The 18961-nt window shown below is 45.3% G+C and overlaps 1 protein-coding gene across 1 annotated transcript; it reads right to left on the bottom strand.

Annotated features, from left to right (window-relative positions):
* Positions 1–1762: 1762 nt before the first annotated feature.
* kif28 (kinesin family member 28) lies at positions 1763–17500 on the bottom strand. Its single transcript, XM_036962261.1, has 26 exons — positions 17426–17500; positions 17031–17222; positions 14594–14797; positions 14295–14330; positions 14062–14181; positions 13003–13110; positions 12446–12600; positions 12193–12304; positions 11803–11870; positions 11524–11704; positions 11320–11322; positions 11129–11197; positions 10962–11052; positions 10802–10862; positions 10436–10559; positions 9334–9478; positions 8895–9013; positions 8116–8223; positions 4660–4881; positions 4513–4583; positions 3996–4130; positions 3737–3903; positions 3113–3210; positions 2826–2961; positions 2599–2750; positions 1763–2506 (listed from the first exon to the last, which is right to left on the bottom strand). Exons 1-26 carry the CDS (start codon positions 17498–17500, stop codon positions 2348–2350), a joined length of 3111 nt encoding a protein of 1036 aa, XP_036818156.1. The 3' UTR covers positions 1763–2347.
* Between the last annotated feature and the right edge of the window lie 1461 nt (positions 17501–18961).

The following is an 18961-nucleotide window of genomic DNA, read 5'->3' as shown; positions in this document are numbered from 1 at the left end:
CTGGAAAAAAATGATCAAAATAGGAACTCATCAGGTTACTCCAGACGATAGCTGCTCCTCATTTGCTCTTCTGCAGAAACTGCTCGACCGTCTTTATGTAAGTTCAGCTGGCTTTTCTCTCTGTTAAGTTGTTTTGCTCATTCGTTTATGGGAACTAACGCAAGTACCTTATTAGGCCAGCTGATTATATTAGGCTCCTTGAGTCTTGTTCCAGTAAGTTTCAGTCTGTAAGACAGCCAGGAGACGCCATTCCCCCATCAGGTAGACTCTCCATACAGCACTCTGCCTTGTGTCATATACAGCAGGCCAGTGGCTCCCAATCTTTTTCCGTTGCTGTATCACCAAATTAATTTTTCTCTGCTCGGAGTACCCCTGAAGTACCCCCTCATGTACATGTACATTTTACCAGTAGGTCTATGGTCTCATGATTCTTCCCAAGTACCCCCTTGTGGATTAGTCCTAGGACCCCTGGTTGGCAACCACTGCTATGACTCCTTCTCTGTCATGTACTGACAAGTGACAGGACAGATCTGTAGGCTCTTTTTCTGTATGGAGAACATACATTCTATGAAGAACTTTGTCTTAAAGATCACGTGCTGGACACCTATTTTCTCAGAAAGGATGTCTTTGACACAAGAAAATAAATGAGGTTCTATCCGATCAACTGCAGGAGTGAATGGCGGTTCCAGGCCGGAGTGAGGAAGTAGAAGAGAAAGAGCATGGAACAATGGCTGCCGGTGGATTAATCACACTGTTAGGTAAAATAATGTCCATCATAATCTTGGCTTCAAATAAAACTGTCTTTGAATCGATTTACTGCATATGTGAATGAGTGACGCAGTATATTAAAAACCAAATGCAGTACAATTGTATTATTTATTAAAACAAATGCATTGAAAGTGTGCAAATATAGCATGCAAAGCCAAGATATGACTTGATTTTATTTTGTTAGTCCTCACTTGGACTAGTCTTCCAAGAGTCCTCAAACATTAAAATACAATATATAATACGATCACATTTTCACATTTAACACATTGTTCCAGACATAATACATAATGTCCTCTGGTCTGATGAAACAAAAATAGAACTGTTTGGCCATAACGACCATCATTATGTTTGGAGGGAAAAGAGGGAGGCTTGCAAGCCGAAGAACATCATCCCAACCGTGAAGCACGGAGGTGTGAGCATCATGTTGTGGGGGTGCTTTGCTGCAGGAGGGACTGGTGCACTTCACAAAATAGATGGCATCATGAGTCAGGAAAATGATGTGGATATATTGAAGCAACATCTCAAGACATCGGTCAGGAAGTTAAAGCTTGGTCGCAAATGGGTCTTCCAAATGGACAATGACCCCAAGCATACTTCCAAAATTGCGGACAACAAAGTCAAGGTATTGGAGTGGCCATTTGTGGGCAGAACTGAAAAAGCATGTGCGAGCAAGGAGGCCTACAAACCCAACTCAGTTACACCAGCTCTGAAAACAGGAATGGGACTAAATTCACCCAACTTATTGTGGGAAGCTTGTGAAAGGCTACCCAAAAAACATTTGACCCAAGTTAAACAATTTAAAGGCAATGCTACAAAATACTAATTGAGTGTATGTAAACTTCTGACCCACTGGGAATGTGATGAAAGAAATAAAAGCTGAAATAAATCATTCTCTCTATAATTCTGACATTTCACTTCCTAATAAATAAAGTGGTTATCCTAACTGGCCTAAGACAGGGAATTTTTACTGTCATAGTTGAAGTGTACCTATGATGAAAATAACAGGCCTCTCTCATCTTTTTAAGTGGGAGAACTTGCACAATTGCTGGATGACTAAATACTTTTTTGCCTCACTGTATATAGACAGGGGACCTGATTCTAGATCAGCACTCAGACACTTCATGAATACCGGCCCAGAATTGTCAGAGTTGATCTCTGCAGTGAAACAACTGTATTTCTGGTAATACAACAACGTCAAGATGTAATGGAGTGTAGACACACAAACACTAGTTGCACTACATTAGTATTGTTAGCATTAGCGTTTACGGGAGTCCAATATATAATCCTAACTTGTTGACGATAAAACACAGGATCAAAAACCTCACTGACCCCTTTCCTCTTGGCACTTGTGTAAATCTGAAGGGATTGAAAATATGAAAGCAACATGTTGAAACTCCCACCCAGCCAATCATTCAGCAAGGTGGAAGTACAGCACGTTTTTACCTATCAGATCCTTTCACACTTACATGAAGTGCCCTGGCCCTAGAGGTTGTGGCCAGGGGTCAATTTGGGATTGGGCATTACATTAGTTTGATGGGGAGTTCCAGTTGTTCCGTTCAGGACTAGACGAGGATGGGAGTCAGGACCAGATTCCTGAGCGTTCCCGTTTGCGTCGTACAATGGCGGCCACATCCTGTTTGAGAGAGGAGACGCTCTGCTCCAGCAGCTCTGAGAAATCACGCAGCAGACCACCCTGCTCATCCACAAACAGCCTGAGCCCCAAGAGATCTGACTCCTCCTGGAACACACACACACACACACACACAGATCTTAGATCAGTCAGTCAATAAGTATGTAAGTAGATTGATTAAATTACTGATTGATACATACACTGGGCCTGTGCCTGCGCAGGCGCTGCAGTTGAACCCTGACAGAGGTCATGCTGTGGTAGAAGACCTTCAGGGCGCGGGCGAACTCTGCATCACAGCTGGGCCGCAGACTGCTGCCCCGCATCTCTGACCGACCACGACCCCACTCTGCCCCTACACAGAGGAGGGGAGAGAGTGAGTGAGAGAGTGAGAGAACTTGACAGTTCAGTTGTTTAGTGCATGTCTGACCGGTCCTAGTTGTATTGAGCTGATCCCTCAGCGTGTTGTTCTCAGTCTTCAGTGCAGCGTTGGTGTTCCTCAGCTCCTCTACATCCTGCTGTAGAGCCTTCAGAGAGCAGCTCAGCTCTGAGCCAGGGTCCACTGTCTGCAACACACACACACACACACTATAGTGGATACACATACTATTTAACCCTATTTAACCCTTAACCCTCATGTAAATCTATAAACCTGTCCTACAAATACGACAAATTCTAAATCTCCGAGTGGTATGCAGATGTCTGATGTAGACTCACAGTAGCTGTCTCAGTTGCGCCAGCCTGGTCGATGATGAAGCATCCCTCTGGAGTCATCCTCACTCCCTCCAGAGATGACACCATGTCTCTACATCCCTCTGGACAGGAAAGTATCAAGCGTTACCCAGGTGTACGTGTGGCAGATGGGATCTGTGAAACTCGCTCCTCAGCCTGAGGTGTCTCCACTTGCGCTGCGGCATAGCTAGCTTTTCATGGGTGTGACTGGGTAAGATGCTTCAGGATGGCAGTCAAGTGTGATTGCGAGGCAGAGGTCCTGCGTTCAATCACCGGTATGAGCCGAATTAGGAGAAAGGGGTACTCGCCAAGCAAGCAGCATGATGTCCTTTACACGTGCATACAGTATGAATACAGTACGAGTTCCAAGTCGGCAAGTCCCAGGCTTACCCTTACTATCCTGGGCCCAGGTTTGTAGGCAAGTCCCAGCCTTACCCTTACTATCCTGGGCCCAGGTTTGTAGGCGAGCCCCAGGCTTACCCTTACTGGGCTCAGGTTTGTAGGCAAGTCCCTGGCTTACCCTTACTATGCGCAGGTTTGTAAGCGAGTACCAGGTTTACAGTTACTCTCCTGGGCTTAGGTTTGTAGGCAAGTCCCAGGCTTACTTACCCTGTAGGCCCCAAAGCTCCAGCACTAGGGCACTGGTCTGCAGGTGTTCTAGCAGGCCTTGGGAGGTGTGCAGAGAGGTGAAGTGGACCCGCTGGTCCAGCAGGGGGTTGACATTGTGCCACACGGCCGGAGTGTAGAGGGGCTGGGCACTGTCGAACATCCGGAACCTGGCAGGGGAAAGGTGACGTCAAGTCAATTAAGAACAAATACTTATTAATACTAAAGAACAAATACCACCCCAAATCTCTAACCCACTCACCCTATCTGAACGCCCCTGTTCCTGGCCTGTTGGACCCAGCGCAGGCCACAGCACTGATCCAGGACCAGCTGGAAGTCCAGCCGTCTCCCCAGTAGCTCAGAGGGGTCGATCAGGATGTCATCCTCCCCCAGAGTCCTGGACACAGAAGGGCCAGGGGTCGTATGTATCAAACCTCTCAGAAGGCTGTTTTAGGATCAGTTTTGCCTTTTAGATCACAATGAATAACATTACATGGACAGGGACTCTGAAATGCTTGATACTTTATGTAGCCAGTGGCCATATGTATCTAACACCCCTGATTCAACTAGCCAACCAGTCATGTTCTTCTTCTTCATGTTATTCTAGACTGCAATTATTTAAATCTGGGTTGTTCATTAGGGCACAACATAGCAAAATAAAAATTAATATCGGAGTTCTAATTGGACAAGTTCAGGTTCAAAACGCTTTCTCTGTCCGTACTGAACACAACCCGGTAAAGTGTCTGCCTCCCATTCTTCTGTAATGTAATGTTACCCACAGTCCTGTAGGGCTGCATGGTAGAAGCTGGGCCTGCAGTATGGCCTCCTCAGTGCCCTCTGACCCCAATACCTGGAAACACAGAGAGGGATGAGATAGAACGACACGCACACATGCACGCGCACACACACAGACACACACACAGTACCTCCAGCTGTTCCTCCAGTGCGATACGGAAAGCCAGAGACTGCAGCCAGAGGTGGGCACTGCCCAAGAGCAGGGGCTCCAGCGGATCCCAAAAAGGGTCTCTGTCTCTGGGCATGGGCGCCCTGGCCGCCCCCTCTCCCTTCTGCTCCGTATGGTGCTGCTGATACAACTCCTCCATCAGGAACTTACGGTTCACAAACTTGGCCTTGGACCAGAGCCACACCTGTGGGGAGAGGACAACACACTCACCTGAGTTACACACACACCTGACACTTAACTCAGCTCTATGCAGCAATACGGATCCTACATACACTATACAGTGCCTTGCAAAAGTATTCATCCCCCTTGGCGTTTTTCATATTTTGCATTACAACCTGTAATTTAAATGGATTTTTATTTGTGGTCAAATGAAGAAAAAAAACTTGTTTAAAAACATTCTAAAAAATGAAAAAATGGAAAAGTGATACGTGCATATGTATTCACCCCCTTTGCTATGAAGCCTCTAAATAAGATCTGGTGCAACCAATTACCTTCAGAAGTCACATAATTTGTTAAATAAAGTCCACCTGTGTGCAATCTAAGTGTCACATGATCTGTCACATGATCTCAGTATATATATACACACCTGTTCTGAAAGACCCCCGAGTCTGCAACACCACTAAGCAAGAGGCACCACCAAGCAAGCGGCACCATGAAGACCAAGGAGCTCTCGAAACAGGTCAGGGACAAAGTTGTGGAGAAGTACAGATCAGGGTTGGGTTATACAAAAATATCTGAAACTTTGAACATCCCACGGAGCACCATTAAATCCATTATTAAAAAATTGAAAGAATATGGCACCACAACAAACTTGTCAAGAGAAGGCCGCCCACCAAAACTCACAGACCAGGCAAGGAGGGCATTAATCAGAGAGGCAACAAAGGGACCAAAGATAACCCTGAAGGAGCTACAAAGCTCCACAGCGGAGATTGGAGTATCTGTCTATAGGACCACTTTAAGCCGTACACCCCACAGAGCTGGGATTTACAGAAGAGTGGCCAGAAAAAAGTAATTGCTTAAATAGAAAAATAAGCAAACACGTTTGGTGTTCTCCAAAAGGCATGTGGGAGACTCCCCAAACATATGGAAGAAGGTACTCTGGTCAGATGAGACTAAAATGTAGCTTTTTGGCCGCCAAGGAAAACGCTATGTCTGATGCAAACCCAACACCTCTTATCACCCGATAACACGATCCCCTCAGTGTAGCATGGTGGTGGCAGCATCATGCTGTGGGGATGTTTTTCATCGGCAGGGACTGGGAAACTGGTCAGAATTGAAGAAATGATGGATGCCGCTAAATACAGGGAAATTCTTGAGGGAAACCTGTAAGTCTTCCAGAGATTTGAGACTGGGACGGAGGTTCACCTTCCAGCAGGACAATGACCCTAAGCATACTGCTAAAGCAACACTCGAGTGGTTTAAGGGGAAAAATGTAAATGTATTGGAATGCCATAGTCAATGCTCAGACCTCAATCCAATTGAGAATCTGTGGTAAAACTTAAAGATTGCTGTACACCAGCGGAGCCCATCCAACTTGAAGGAACTGGAGCAGTTTTGCCTTGAAGAATGGGCAAAAATCCCAGTGGCTAGATGTGCCAAGCTTGTAGATACATACCCCAAGAGACTTGCAGCTGTAATTGCTGCAAAAGGTGACTCTACAAAGTATTGACTTTGGAGGGGTGAATAGTTATGCATGCTCAAGTTCTGTTTTTTGTCTTATTTCTTGTTTCACAATAAAAAATAGTTTGCTGCTTCAGTGTCTTTAGATATTTTTGTCAGATGTTACTATGGAATACTGAAGTATAATTACAAGCATTTCATACGTGTCAAAGGCTTTTATTTAAGTTAAGTTGATGCAAAGACTTTGCAGTGTCGACCCTTCTTTTTTAAGACCTCTGCAATATGCCCTGGCATTCTGTCAATTAACTTCTGGGCCACATGACTGATGGCAGCCCATTCTTGCATAATCAATGCTTGGAGTTTGTCAGAATTTGTGGGTTTTTCTTTGTCCACCCGCCTCTTGAGGATTGACCACAAGTTCTTAATGTGATTAAGGTCTGGGAAGTTTCCTGGCCATGGACCCAAATTATCGATGTTTTGTTTCCCAAGCCACTTAGTTATCACTTTTGCCCCTTGACAAGGTGCTCCATCATGCTGGAAAAGGCATTATTCGACACCAAACTGTTCCTGGATGGTTGGGAGAAGTTGCTCTCGGAGGATGTGTTGGTACCATTCTCTATTCATGACTGTGTTCTTAGGCAAAATTATGAGTGAGCCCACTCCCTTGGCTGATAAGCAACCCCACACATGAATGGTATCAGGATGCTTTACTGTTGGCATGACACAGGACTGATGGTAGCGCTCACCTTGTCTTCTCTGGACAAGCTTTTTTCCGGATGCCCCAAACAATCGGAAAGGGGATTCATCTGAGAAAATGACAGTACCCCGGTCCTCAGCAGTCCAATCCCTGTACCTTTTGCAGAATATCAGTCTGTCCCTGATGTTTTTCTAGAGAGAAGTGGCTTCTTTGCTGCCCTTCTTGACACCAGGCCATCCTCCAAAAGTCTTCGCCACACTATGCGTGCAGATGCACTCACACCTGCCTGCTGCCATTGCTGAGCAAGTTCTGTACTGGTGGTGCCCCAATCCCGCAGCTGAATCAACTTTAGGAGACCGTCCTGGAGCTTGCTGGACTTTCTTGGGCACCCTGAAGCCTTCTTCACAACAATTGAACCGCTCTCCTTGAAGTTCTTGATGATCCGATCAATGGTTGATTTAGGTGCAATCCACTGGCAGCAATATCCTTGCCTGTGAAGCCCTTTTTATGCAAAACAATGATGATGGCACGTGTTTCCTTGCAGGTAACCGTGGTTGACAGAGGAAGAACAATGATTCCAAGCACCACCCTCCTTTTGAAGCTTCCAATCTGTTATTTGAACTCAATCAGCATAGAGTGATCTTCAGCCTTGTCCTCGTCAACACTCACACCTGTGTCAATGAGAGAATCACTGACATGATGTCAGCTGGTCATTTTGTGGCAGGGCTGAAATGCAGTGGAAATGTTTTTGGGGGATTCAGTTCATTTGCATGACAAAGAGGGACTTTGCAATTAATTGCAATTCATCTGATCACTCTTCATAACATTCTGGAGTACATGCAAATTGCCATCATACAAACTGAGGCAGCAGACTTTGTGAAAATTAATATTTGTGTCATTCTCAAAACTTTTGGCCACGACTGTATATACAGATTATAATCAAATATGTCTTCGGAATAAAACCACAAGTGGACCTTGCAGTAATTTAGGGGTTGATAGTGTTCATAGCTAAATGGGTCAAGTTATGATCCATGTAGAGATATTACAGTCATCTAGTATGACAATATTCAGGAGGCGTGATTGACAGCATGGTCTCCCCACCTGTTTGTTTTCCAGTGATGTCACTCTGACAGCGATCTCCTTCTCCAAGTCATGACCTTTAGAGTCTGATAATGCCAGGTTCTTAATCTCCAGTTTAAATTCCACCCCCTGGACACATAATTAGATAATTAGATGATTCATGTAATGGTTTAGCATTACTCAGATTACATCCAGTAGTCAATATAAACTGAAATCCGGGGAAATAACACTATATAATTCATTGTTATCTAAAATTACATATTTTTCTCATAAACACAAGTAAAGGGACATTGGTTTTTAGGGATGTTGAGAATGATGGGGGATGTTGTGATCTAATGATGCAAATCTCTAATTTATGATCTAATGATGGAAATCTCTACCTTATGATCTAATGATGCAAATCTCTACCTCATGATCTAATGCTGCAAATCTCAGGACGAAAATGTTGCCGCATTAACATGTAAACCATGCATAATGGGGAATTATAAAACAGAATGTCAAACCCATCAGGATTAAAGTGATACTTCAGGATTTGGTCAATCTACTTCCCCAGAGTCAGATTAACTCATGGATACCATTTTGAAGTCTCTGCGTTTCCAGTAATAAGGAAGTTAGAGGTAGTTTCACGAGCAAATACTAAGTAACACTAGTAAGCAATTAGCGACTTCCTTCAGACTGCACGCAGAGACATACAAATAGTATCTATGAGCTCATCTGACCCTGGGGAAGTAGATAAAGGGCTACATTGACAAAATCATGAAGTATTCCTTTAAAGGTATAATATTGTGTTTATCTGTCACCTTGTGTAGCTCCTGGCTCATCTGGTTGGCCTCAGCCACCATGGGCATCAGTTTGATGTAGTCATAGAAAACAGCCAGGAGACTGGGGTCGGTCTGACTGGGGACTGCACTGGAGTCACCTACAGGGGGAGACAGAGCGAGAGGAGATACACACATCATCAATTTCTGTGTGAGACACTAACATCGAGGTAATCTCGCTCTTTCTGTCTCGCACACAGTAGCTCTCTCTCTCTCTCTAGGAGACAGATACTTCTCCTCGTTTCTCTCTGCCACTCTCTTACACAAGCTTTTGCTCTCTAAAACACATTCTTCTACCCTTTCTCTCTCTTTTTTTTTACCTCTGTCACATGCATGCACACCCACACCCCCTTCCTCTCTCTCTGTCTCTCTCATTCTCCCTCCCTCCATCTCTCTCTCCTACCCTGTGTCTGCTCCTCACACAGTGAGTGGAGGTTGATGCCCTCAGCGGCTGCCAGTTCAGACTGGAAGTAGTCGTAGTCATAGCGACTCCAGTCATCCCCGCCCCTCTCAGATGGGTAGCCAATGAACAGGTAGGTGCTGTTAGAACCCAGGATGAGTCGGTCCTAGAGGCGAGGGGGCAGAGGTCGGGTTGATATGAGGGTAGGAATCAAGGACTTAAACCATTGTCCACTTCCGAGGCATAGTGCATAGGATAGGGGCAGTGGTGGTCATCACAATCTGGTCATGCTAAAGACGATGGGAGAATAACTATAGTGATTATTACTAGCCATACAGTGCATTCGAAAGGTATTCAGACCCCTTGACTTTTTCCACATTTTGTTAAGTTACAGCCTCATTCTAAAATGGATTAAATACTTTTTTACACACCCCATAATGACAGAGTGAAAACAGGTTTGCAATTGTTTTTGCTAATTCATTAAAAATAAATGTTAAAAAAAAATATTTACATAAGTATTCAGACCCTTTACTGTGAGACTCGAAATTGAGCTCAGGTGCATCCTGTTTCCATTGATCATCCTTGAGATGTTTCTACAACTTGATTGGAACCCACCTGTGGTAAATTCAGTTGATTGGACATGATTTGGAAAGGCACACACCTGTCTATATAAAGTGACAGAGTTGACAGTTAATGTCGGAGCAAAAACCAAGCCATGAGGTTGAAGGAATTGTCCATAGAATTCCAAGACAGGATTGTGTCGAGACAAAAACATTTGTAAATGTGATATTTACATTTTTGCTTTGTTATTATGGGGTATTGTGTGTAGATTGATGAGGGGTGGACAATTGAATCAATTTCAGAATAAGGTTGTAACTTAACAAATTGTGGAAAAAGTTAAGGGGTCTGAATACTTTCCAATTTGCACCGTAAATGTTATTTTAACCCCTAACCTTTACCCTTACCTCTTAAGCCCATATGAAAAACTCGCGCTCATGTTCGTGCTCATCAGGTTTGACCATGTTGCGACTAATGTCTGAACTACGCTGAGTATATGTCCTATAGTTCCACAGAGGGGCCTGTTTCAAAATGGCAGAAATAGTTTGATTCCATGGAGACGAACCAGGTGCTGCAGCTCGGTCTTCTGGGAGATGGGTGTTCCGTTGACAACGACATTTGACCCCGCCAGTGGGGTCAGGTACACCCTACGCTGGACGTTACTGAACACAGCGTGACGGTCCTGGATCCTGAGGAGGTAAAAAGGGTTTATTGGTGACCTGTATTTTCTTTTTTTGTAACTATTTATAAAATGTATGTACCATTCCCAGACTGTCCCTTTTATTGATGTCATAAATGAACCAAACAAAGCAGCACCTGTCAAACGCAGTCCGCATTTATTCAGGTTTTGTGCTTGATAAAAAAAAGTGTGATGAATTCAAAGCCAATTTGCACCTATTCAAAATGTGTTTTTTGTGTGCGTCATACTCACCCTAGGCCCCTGATTGAGATGGACCTGGGTGAAGAGTCAGAGAGCCCTATATCCCACTCACCTATAAAACACACACACACACAATTCCCAAAGTCTTGATTGAGTGCGTGTATGTTCATTCGATCGTAAAGCTGTAGTCTGGGGCAGAGGAGAGACTCACCCTCCTGGATGAAGAGCTTGACCACCCCTGACAGCTGAGTATCCTCGTTGATGTTCAGGATGTACGGATGCATCTGCATCATCCTCCGCTCCTGAGAAAGAGAGAGAGAGGGTGGAGTGAGGAAGGGGAGATATGAGGGGCGTGCGTGTGTGCGTGTGCATGCGTACCTGTGTGATAGTCGCATACTGCTGCTCCCAGTCCTTCAAGGCCTCCTGTAGATGTTGTTCCCAGAGGGTCTGGATGGCTCTGATCTGCAGCTCGTTATGGGTCAACAGCCGACGCAGCTCCTCTGGACACAACAACAACAACATAAATACAGCTACATATTAGTACACTAACATTCTAACTAACATGTTGCCCACTTTCTCTTCTCCCTGCCCTTACTCCTCCTGCTATCGCTCCAAGTCACAACTATGCTGCCCTCCCTCCTTCCATCTCCTACTGGTTTCGTCCTCTGCCCTCCCTCCCTCCCTCCCTCCCTCCCTCCCTCCCTCCCCTACTGGTTTCGTCCTCTGCCCTCCCGCCCGCCCATCCTCCCTCCCTCCCTCCCTCCATCTCCTACTGGTTTCATCCTCTGCCCTCCCTCCTTCCATCTCCTACTGGTTTCGTCCTCTGCCCTGCGTCCCTCCTGTCCCAGGCGGCTGAGTCTCTGCAGGAGCCTGGCGTTCTCAGCCTTCAGCTCCTTCACCAGGCGCTCCGTGGGACTCTCGTTCACCACCGCACGGTTCTGAATACGCTTTGCCCTAAGGGGGCGGGGGGGGGGGGGTCATCTGTGAACTGTACTGTATGTGTCAAATACTAAGAGTTTTCTAACAAAGAAGGAATGCTGGACCTACTGTACCTTTCAGCATATCGCAGGGTTGAGATAGACTCTTCATAGCAGATATCAGCTGGACTCAGGGCTGCAATCTGAGCATTCTGGTATTTAGTTATGACAGAAAGGGCACATCATATCTTTAGATGTTAATAGAGCTGTATGCTACACTCCTAGAAAAAAGGGTTCCAAAAGGGTTATTCGGCTGTCCCCATAGGAAAACCATTTTGGTTCCAGGTAGAACCATTTCGGGTTCCATTAAGAACCCTCTGTGGAAAGGGTTTTTACCTGGAACCAAAACGGTTCTACCTGGAACCAATAAGGCTTCTCCAACGGGTTGTCCTATGGGGACAGCTGAAGAACCTGTTTAGGTTCTAGATAGCATCTTTTTTTCTAAGGGTGTAGACAAAGGGTTACCATGACAGTACGGCTGTTCCCCCCCAGGGCAGACTGCAGCAGCTTGGTGAGGACAGAGTCTCTATATGGGATATGGACTACTTTCTTCCCTACCGCTACATCAGCAAGGGCACTGCAGGGAGAGGAGGAGGAGGAGGAGGAAGGAGAGGAGATGAGAGAAGTCGGAATACAAAAAGCAGTGCTGGATAAAATATATGAATATAGAAAGAGTTTTTGGTGACATGTTGGCGTGGAGGGCAGATCTCTCCCTGACCTGATGACGTTGCCCAGGGTGGTGAGGCTGAGGTTGATGGCTGTGCCCTCTTTGAGCCGGTCGGCCTCGGAACCTGACACCCGCTGTCTCTCACTGCCCGCCAGGTCCACCAGGTTGATGTTAGACTGCTTGGTGATGCTCTCCTCAGAGAAGATCTGCAGAGGGACAGGAGAGGGTCAGAGATACAATAAGAACACCAAGGGCCATGTCTAATACCCAAATCAACCCCTCTCGCCACTACCCCCCTTGGCACCTGTGTACATCTGAAGCACAGGAGGTTGGTGGCACCTTAATTGGGGAGGACGAGCTCGTGGTAATGGCTGGAGCGGAATGAGTGGACTTTTCCATTTGCTCTGTTCCGGACATTATTATGAGCCGTCCTCCCCTCAGCAGCCTCCACTGATCTGAAAGGATTGGACAGATGTGTCCAACGAGCAACAAGTACCTTCTGGCTTATCCAATGGCAAGGTCAAGCTTTTTCCATACTTATCTAATCCTCTCAGAGCAGAAGTGTTTAGGGATTAGGGGCTAGGGGTTGACTGGGCATTGTGACTTACCTGTTTGAGCTGGAGGATGATGAGCATGTGTGAGCGGCTGCTGTTGGCGTTCATGTGTGTGGTGGCCGTGGTGCGCATCCTCGTCCCCTGCTCCATCAGCTGCTCCACCTACAAAATATATATATATCAATAAATCAATTTGATTAAAAATAATAATAATAATAATAATATTGATACATATACAGTGATCTCCAAAAGTATTGGGACAGTGACATTGAACTTATACAATGACTATGAGGTTAAAGCTTTCATTTGAGGGTATTTTCGTCCGTATCGGGTGAACAGTTTAGAAATTACAGCACTTCTTGTACATAGTTCCCCCATTTTACAGGACCAAAAGTATTGGGACAAATTCACATATATGTGTATTAAAGTAGTAAAAAGTGAAGTATTTGGTCCCATATTCCTAGCGCACAATGACTACATCAAGCTTTTGACTCCACACATTTGTTGGATAAATTTGCTGTTTGTTTTGGTGAGTCTCAGATAATTTTGTGCCTAATAGAAATTAATGGTAAATAATGTAGTGTGTCATTTTGGAGTCACTTTTATTGTAAAATAAGAATAGAATATGTTCCTCAACACATCTACATTCATGTGGATGCTACCATGATTACGGATAATCCTGAAATAATTGTGAATAAGGATGAGTGAGAAAGTTAGACGCACAAATATCATATCCCCGAGACATGCTAACCTCTCACCATTACAGTAACAGGGGAGGTTAGCATTATTGCGGGGATATGATATTTGTGCATCTAACTTTCTCACTCATTTTTGTAGCGACACAAGTTTGATGTAGTCTATGAATGCGTGCTATGAATATGAGACCAAATACTTAACTTTTTACTATTTTAAAACCCATAATATATGGGAATTTCTCCCGATACTTTTGGTCCCCTAAAATGGGGGAACTATGTATAAAAAGTGCTGTAATTTCTAAACGGTTCACCCGATACGGACGAAATCACCCCAAAAGTAAAGCTGACAGTCTGCACGTTGACCTCATAGTCATTGTATTGTTTCACTGTACGTAGAGATAATAATGGAATGTTGCACCTGTGGGGCGCTGTCACAGGGGACCCTGCGAAGCCCCTCCACATAGAAGCCTCTCTGCTGCTCCTCTCGGACACGCAGTCCCCCCGGAGACCGAGACCCCCGTGACAACAGGTCAACTACCTGGAGGGGGGGCAAGGGCTTGGGGTCAAAACCTGGACAGATCCACTGTGAACTGTACATGTCTAATACTCAAGAGTTTTCAACAGGCATGACAGAGATAAGTCCAGACTTACCTGTTCATTGTAGATTTCCAACATGCTGAAAAAGACCTTGGGGAACAGAGGAGCCCATTGAAAATGAAAAAAATCTAAAAATAATTTCTGGCTGTGATATTAGTTTTTGTCTTCTTGTTTTGTTTGTGTAATTGTCCTGTGTTGTGGTTGTCTTTTGGTACAGTTAGTCTATCTGTGACATGTCCATTTTTTATGATTAGTTAGAAAAACATGTTTTTTAAATGCTTATTTTTTTATTTTTTATTATTATTTGTTTTATAGATTTTTTAAAAAAGAAGTCATATTTCAGACATACACACCTGGCACTGTCGGCTGTCCTGGTTGGCCCTGATGGCCTGAAACAGTTTGTCAGAGAGGGTGGGCACCAGGCCCTTGTTGGGTCCGTACCCAACCATGGAGTAGCTCTTCCCTGAGCCAGTCTGCCCGTAGGCTAGCAGGGTGGCGTTATAACCTTGAAGGGCATTCTCCAGGATCCCCTCCCCCAGGTCCTGGAACACACTACCCTGAGGGAGAGCATACGGAGTTGCTACACTGAGGATGAATATATAGAGTTACTGCCCTGAAGGTGAGACCGACAGAGTTACTGCCCTGAGTGAGAACATACAGAGTTACTTCCCTGAGTGAGAATAGACAGAGTTACTGCCCTGAGTGAAAACATACAGAGTTACTGCCCTGAGTGAGAATAGACAGTTACTGCCCTGAAGGTGAGACCGACAGAGTTACTGCCCTGAGTGAGAACATACAGAGTTACTGCCCTGAGTGAGAACATACAGAGTTACTGCCCTGGAGGTGAGACCGACAGAGTTACTGCCCTGAGTGAGAACATACAGAGTTACTGCACTGAGTGAGAACATACAGAGTTACTGCCCTGAGTGAGAATAGACAGTTACTGCCCTGAGTGAGAATAGACAGTTACTGCCCTGAGTGAGAATAGACAGTTACTGACCTGAGTGAGAACATACAGAGTTACTGCCCTGAGTGAGAAAAGACAGAGTTACTGCCCTGAGTGAGAACCTACAGAGTTACTGCCCTGAGTGAGAATAGACAGAGTTACTGCCCTGAGTGAGAACCTACAGAGTTACTGCCCTGAGTGAGAATAGACAGAGTTACTGCCCTGAGTGAGAACCTACAGAGTTACTGCCCTGAGTGAGAACCTACAGAGTTACTGCCCTGAGTGAGAATAGACAGAGTTACTGCCCTGAGTGAGAACATACAGAGTTACTGCCCTGAGTGAGAACATACAGAGTTACTGCCCTGAGTGAGAATAGACAGAGTTACTGCCCTGAGTGAGAACATACAGAGTTACTGCCCTGAGTGAGAACATACAGAGTTACTGCCCTGAGTGAGAATAGACAGAGTTACTGCCCTGAGTGAGAACCTACAGAGTTACTGCCCTGGAGGTGAGACCGACAGAGTTACTGCCCTGAGTGAGAAAAGACAGAGTTACTGCCCTGAGTGAGAACATACAGAGTTACTGCCCTGAGTGAGAATAGACAGAGTTACTGCCCTGAGTGAGAACCTACAGAGTTACTGCCCTGAGGGAGAATAGACAGAGTTACTGACCTGAGTGAGAACCTACAGAGTTACTGCCCTGAGTGAGAATAGACAGAGTTACTGCCCTGAGTGAGAACATACAGAGTTACTGCCCTGAGTGAGAATAGACAGAGTTACTGCCCTGAGTGAGAACATACAGAGTTACTGCCCTGAGTGAGAACATACAGAGTTACTGCCCTGAGTGAGAATAGACAGAGTTACTGCCCTGAGTGAGAACATACAGAGTTACTGCCCTGAGTGAGAACATACAGGGTTACTGCCCTGAGTGAGAATAGACAGAGTTACTGCCCTGAGTGAGAATAGACAGAGTTACTGCCCTGAGGGAGAACATACAGAGTTACTGCCCTTGGGGAGAACATACAGAGTTACTGCCCTGAGTGAGAACATATAGAGTTACTGCCTTGAGGGAGAACATACAGAGTTACTGCCCTGAGGGAGAACATACAGAGTTACTGCCCTGAGTGAGAACATACAGAGTTACTGCCCTGAGTGAGAATAGGCATAGTTACTGCCCTGAGTGAGAACATACAGAGTTACTGCCCTGAGTGAGAACATACAGAGTTACTTCCCTGAGTGAGAACATACAGAGTTACTGCCTTGAGGGAGAATATACAGAGTTACTGCCCTGAGTGAGAACATACAGAGTTACTGCCCTGAGTGAGAACATACAGAGTTACTGCCCATGGGGAGAAAATACAGAGTTACTGCCCTGAGTGAGAACATACAGAGTTACTTCCCTGAGTGAGAACATACAGAGTTACTGCCTTGAGGGAGAATATACAGAGTTACTGCCCTGAGTGAGAACATACAGAGTTACTGCCCTGAGTGAGAACATACAGAGTTACTGCCCTGAGTGAGAACATACAGAGTTACTGCCCTGAGTGAGACCATACAGAGTTACTGCCCCGAGGGAGAATATACAGAGTTACTGCCCTGAAGGTGAGACCGACAGAGTTACTGCCCCGAGGGAGAATATACAGAGTTACTGCCCTGAAGGTGAGACCGACAGAGTTACTGCCCCGAGGGAGAATATACAGAGTTACTGCCCTGAAGGTGAGACCGACAGAGTTACTGCCCCGAGGGAGAATATACAGAGTTACTGCCCTGCCCTCCTCAATGTATCATCCTCCTCAGCTAGGTACAGGCAAGAGAAGTATCTTCTCCCCCTTTCCACCTCCTCACCTGGTCAGCATATCGTCCTCCAGGCTCTTCAGGTATGTACAGGCCAGAGCAGTCTCTGGTGAAGCCGCTGTGGGACCAGTAGGCATAGTCAAAGCAGAAGGAGCGTGGGCTCTGGCTGTTCCGAGGGTCCTGGATGGTGATGGTGCTGGAGGCCATAGAGATAATGCAGCGGCTGCCCGCGTCCCTCTCTCTCTGGGCACGGGAGGGGAGAGACGTGGGGGTGGGGGACCAGTGCAGCAGGTATAGTATTGGTGGAGGACCACATAGTACACAAAACACAGTGCAGATTGGCATGACACAGTCCGATGATGGATCATGTCCTAGAAAAAGTAGTAGGAGAGAAATACTAAACCGAACAAACAACTAGAAACATCCCAGATCTGTCCACAACTGACCTTGTTGAAGGGTCTGACGCGTACGGCCACTTTGACACAGTCCTTCCCCGGCATCTCTGCTCCTTTAGCCCTCATGATCGTCCCTGCTTCTGTAAGGGAAAGGCTGGGTGACACCCTGCACCCACTGACAGCAGCACCAGGGCTGCAGCTCAATAGTCTAGAGCAGCTTCCTCGTCATTGTCTTCTCTCCCCGGTCCGCACTGATGTTTTGGCTAAGAACCAGACAGGTGAAAAAGATGTCCTGAAAGACATCATCCATGTTGCTTTCATCAAGTCTGTATTTTCAGGTGAAGGAGAGGAGACGGGGAGAGGTGACCACTCCAGGCTATTGAGACGCAGCACAGGCAAGTAGCTAAGTAACCTGAGTAGCCAGGTGATCACTTTCACTCTGCATCCCTCTGTATGAATTATACACAGACTCAGCGCCTTTTATAAAGGAAAGCTACGCACAACCTTTTATAAAGGCTACAGACACACAGCCTTTTTTGAAAGGGAGACTACAGACACACAGCCTTTTTTGAAAGGGAGACTACAGACACACAGCCTTTTTTGAAAGGGAGACTACAGACACACAGACTTTTTTGAAAGGGAGACTACAGACACACAGCCTTTTTTGAAAGGGAGACTACAGACACACAGCCTTTTTTGAAAGGGAGACTACAGACACACAGTCTTTTTTGAAAGGGAGACTACAGACACACAGCCTTTTTTGAAAGGGAGACTACAGACACACATACTTTTTTGAAAGGGAGACTACAGACACACACAGAAACCTTTATAAAGGAAGATTACGAACACTCACAGTTAACTTTTGTCACCGTACGAGCCAGTACTAACACCCCCCTGCCGACTCATAGTAGCCATCAGTCTTATACCTCCATGGCATACTTCTATCACACAAATCATCTCAGAAAAGGTCTTAGGAATCCTGTTCAAACCAGTTTTAAAACTCCCAGCTCAGAGTAGGTGATGATGTTAATTAAGACATTGCCTAGACAAGATCTGAGCTAGAAGCATAAACAATTCATCAAAGTTTATCTTGGCTGGTAATCATGACAGTTTGATGCTCATTGACGTTGTTGCAAATTATGGGGAATAACCAATCGCGATGAGGCATCGCCAGCTGTGAACTCTATGGGTAACAAGCTTCAGACAAACACGGTGAATGTGACTGTACATAAATCAAATGTTGTAATGGTAAAAAGTTTGATATAATTTTCACCTGGCACGATCAATTAATTTGCCTACTCTTAATTATTGCCTAATATTACATATTTGCCCTAGATGCCTTCAATTGGCCAATTTATAGGCATCCCCAATTTAGACATTTCTTAACAACGTGATGTTATGCTCCAAATGGGTAACATGAAATAACACGATGAAGGTAATTAAATAATCAAAGGAAAAACATGTTTACTGATTAGCCTCGTGGTTATAAGTATTTAGGCATATAATTGTAAAATAGACCTCATGTGAAATCATTGTCAAAAGCGTAAGAGATACTGTTACATGTACAGTAAGTCAAGACTATTAGTA

Source organism: Oncorhynchus mykiss, chromosome 25 (assembly GCF_013265735.2).
Source record: "Oncorhynchus mykiss isolate Arlee chromosome 25, USDA_OmykA_1.1, whole genome shotgun sequence".
Classification (NCBI taxonomy): Eukaryota; Metazoa; Chordata; class Actinopteri; order Salmoniformes; family Salmonidae; genus Oncorhynchus; species Oncorhynchus mykiss.
This window is presented reverse-complemented; position numbering and strand designations above follow the sequence as displayed.

Coding starts and splice junctions, on each gene's coding strand:
- kif28 (XM_036962261.1), bottom strand. CDS start 17,500: ATGAGGGCTAAAGGAGCAGAGATGCCGGGGAAGGACTGTGTCAAAGTG. Junction 11,053..11,128: donor AGTATGCGACTATCACACAG/GTACGCATGCAC, acceptor TCTCTTTCTCAG/GAGCGGAGGATGATGCAGAT. Junction 4,882..8,115: donor CATCACTGGAAAACAAACAG/GTGGGGAGACCA, acceptor CTCTCCCCACAG/GTGTGGCTCTGGTCCAAGGC.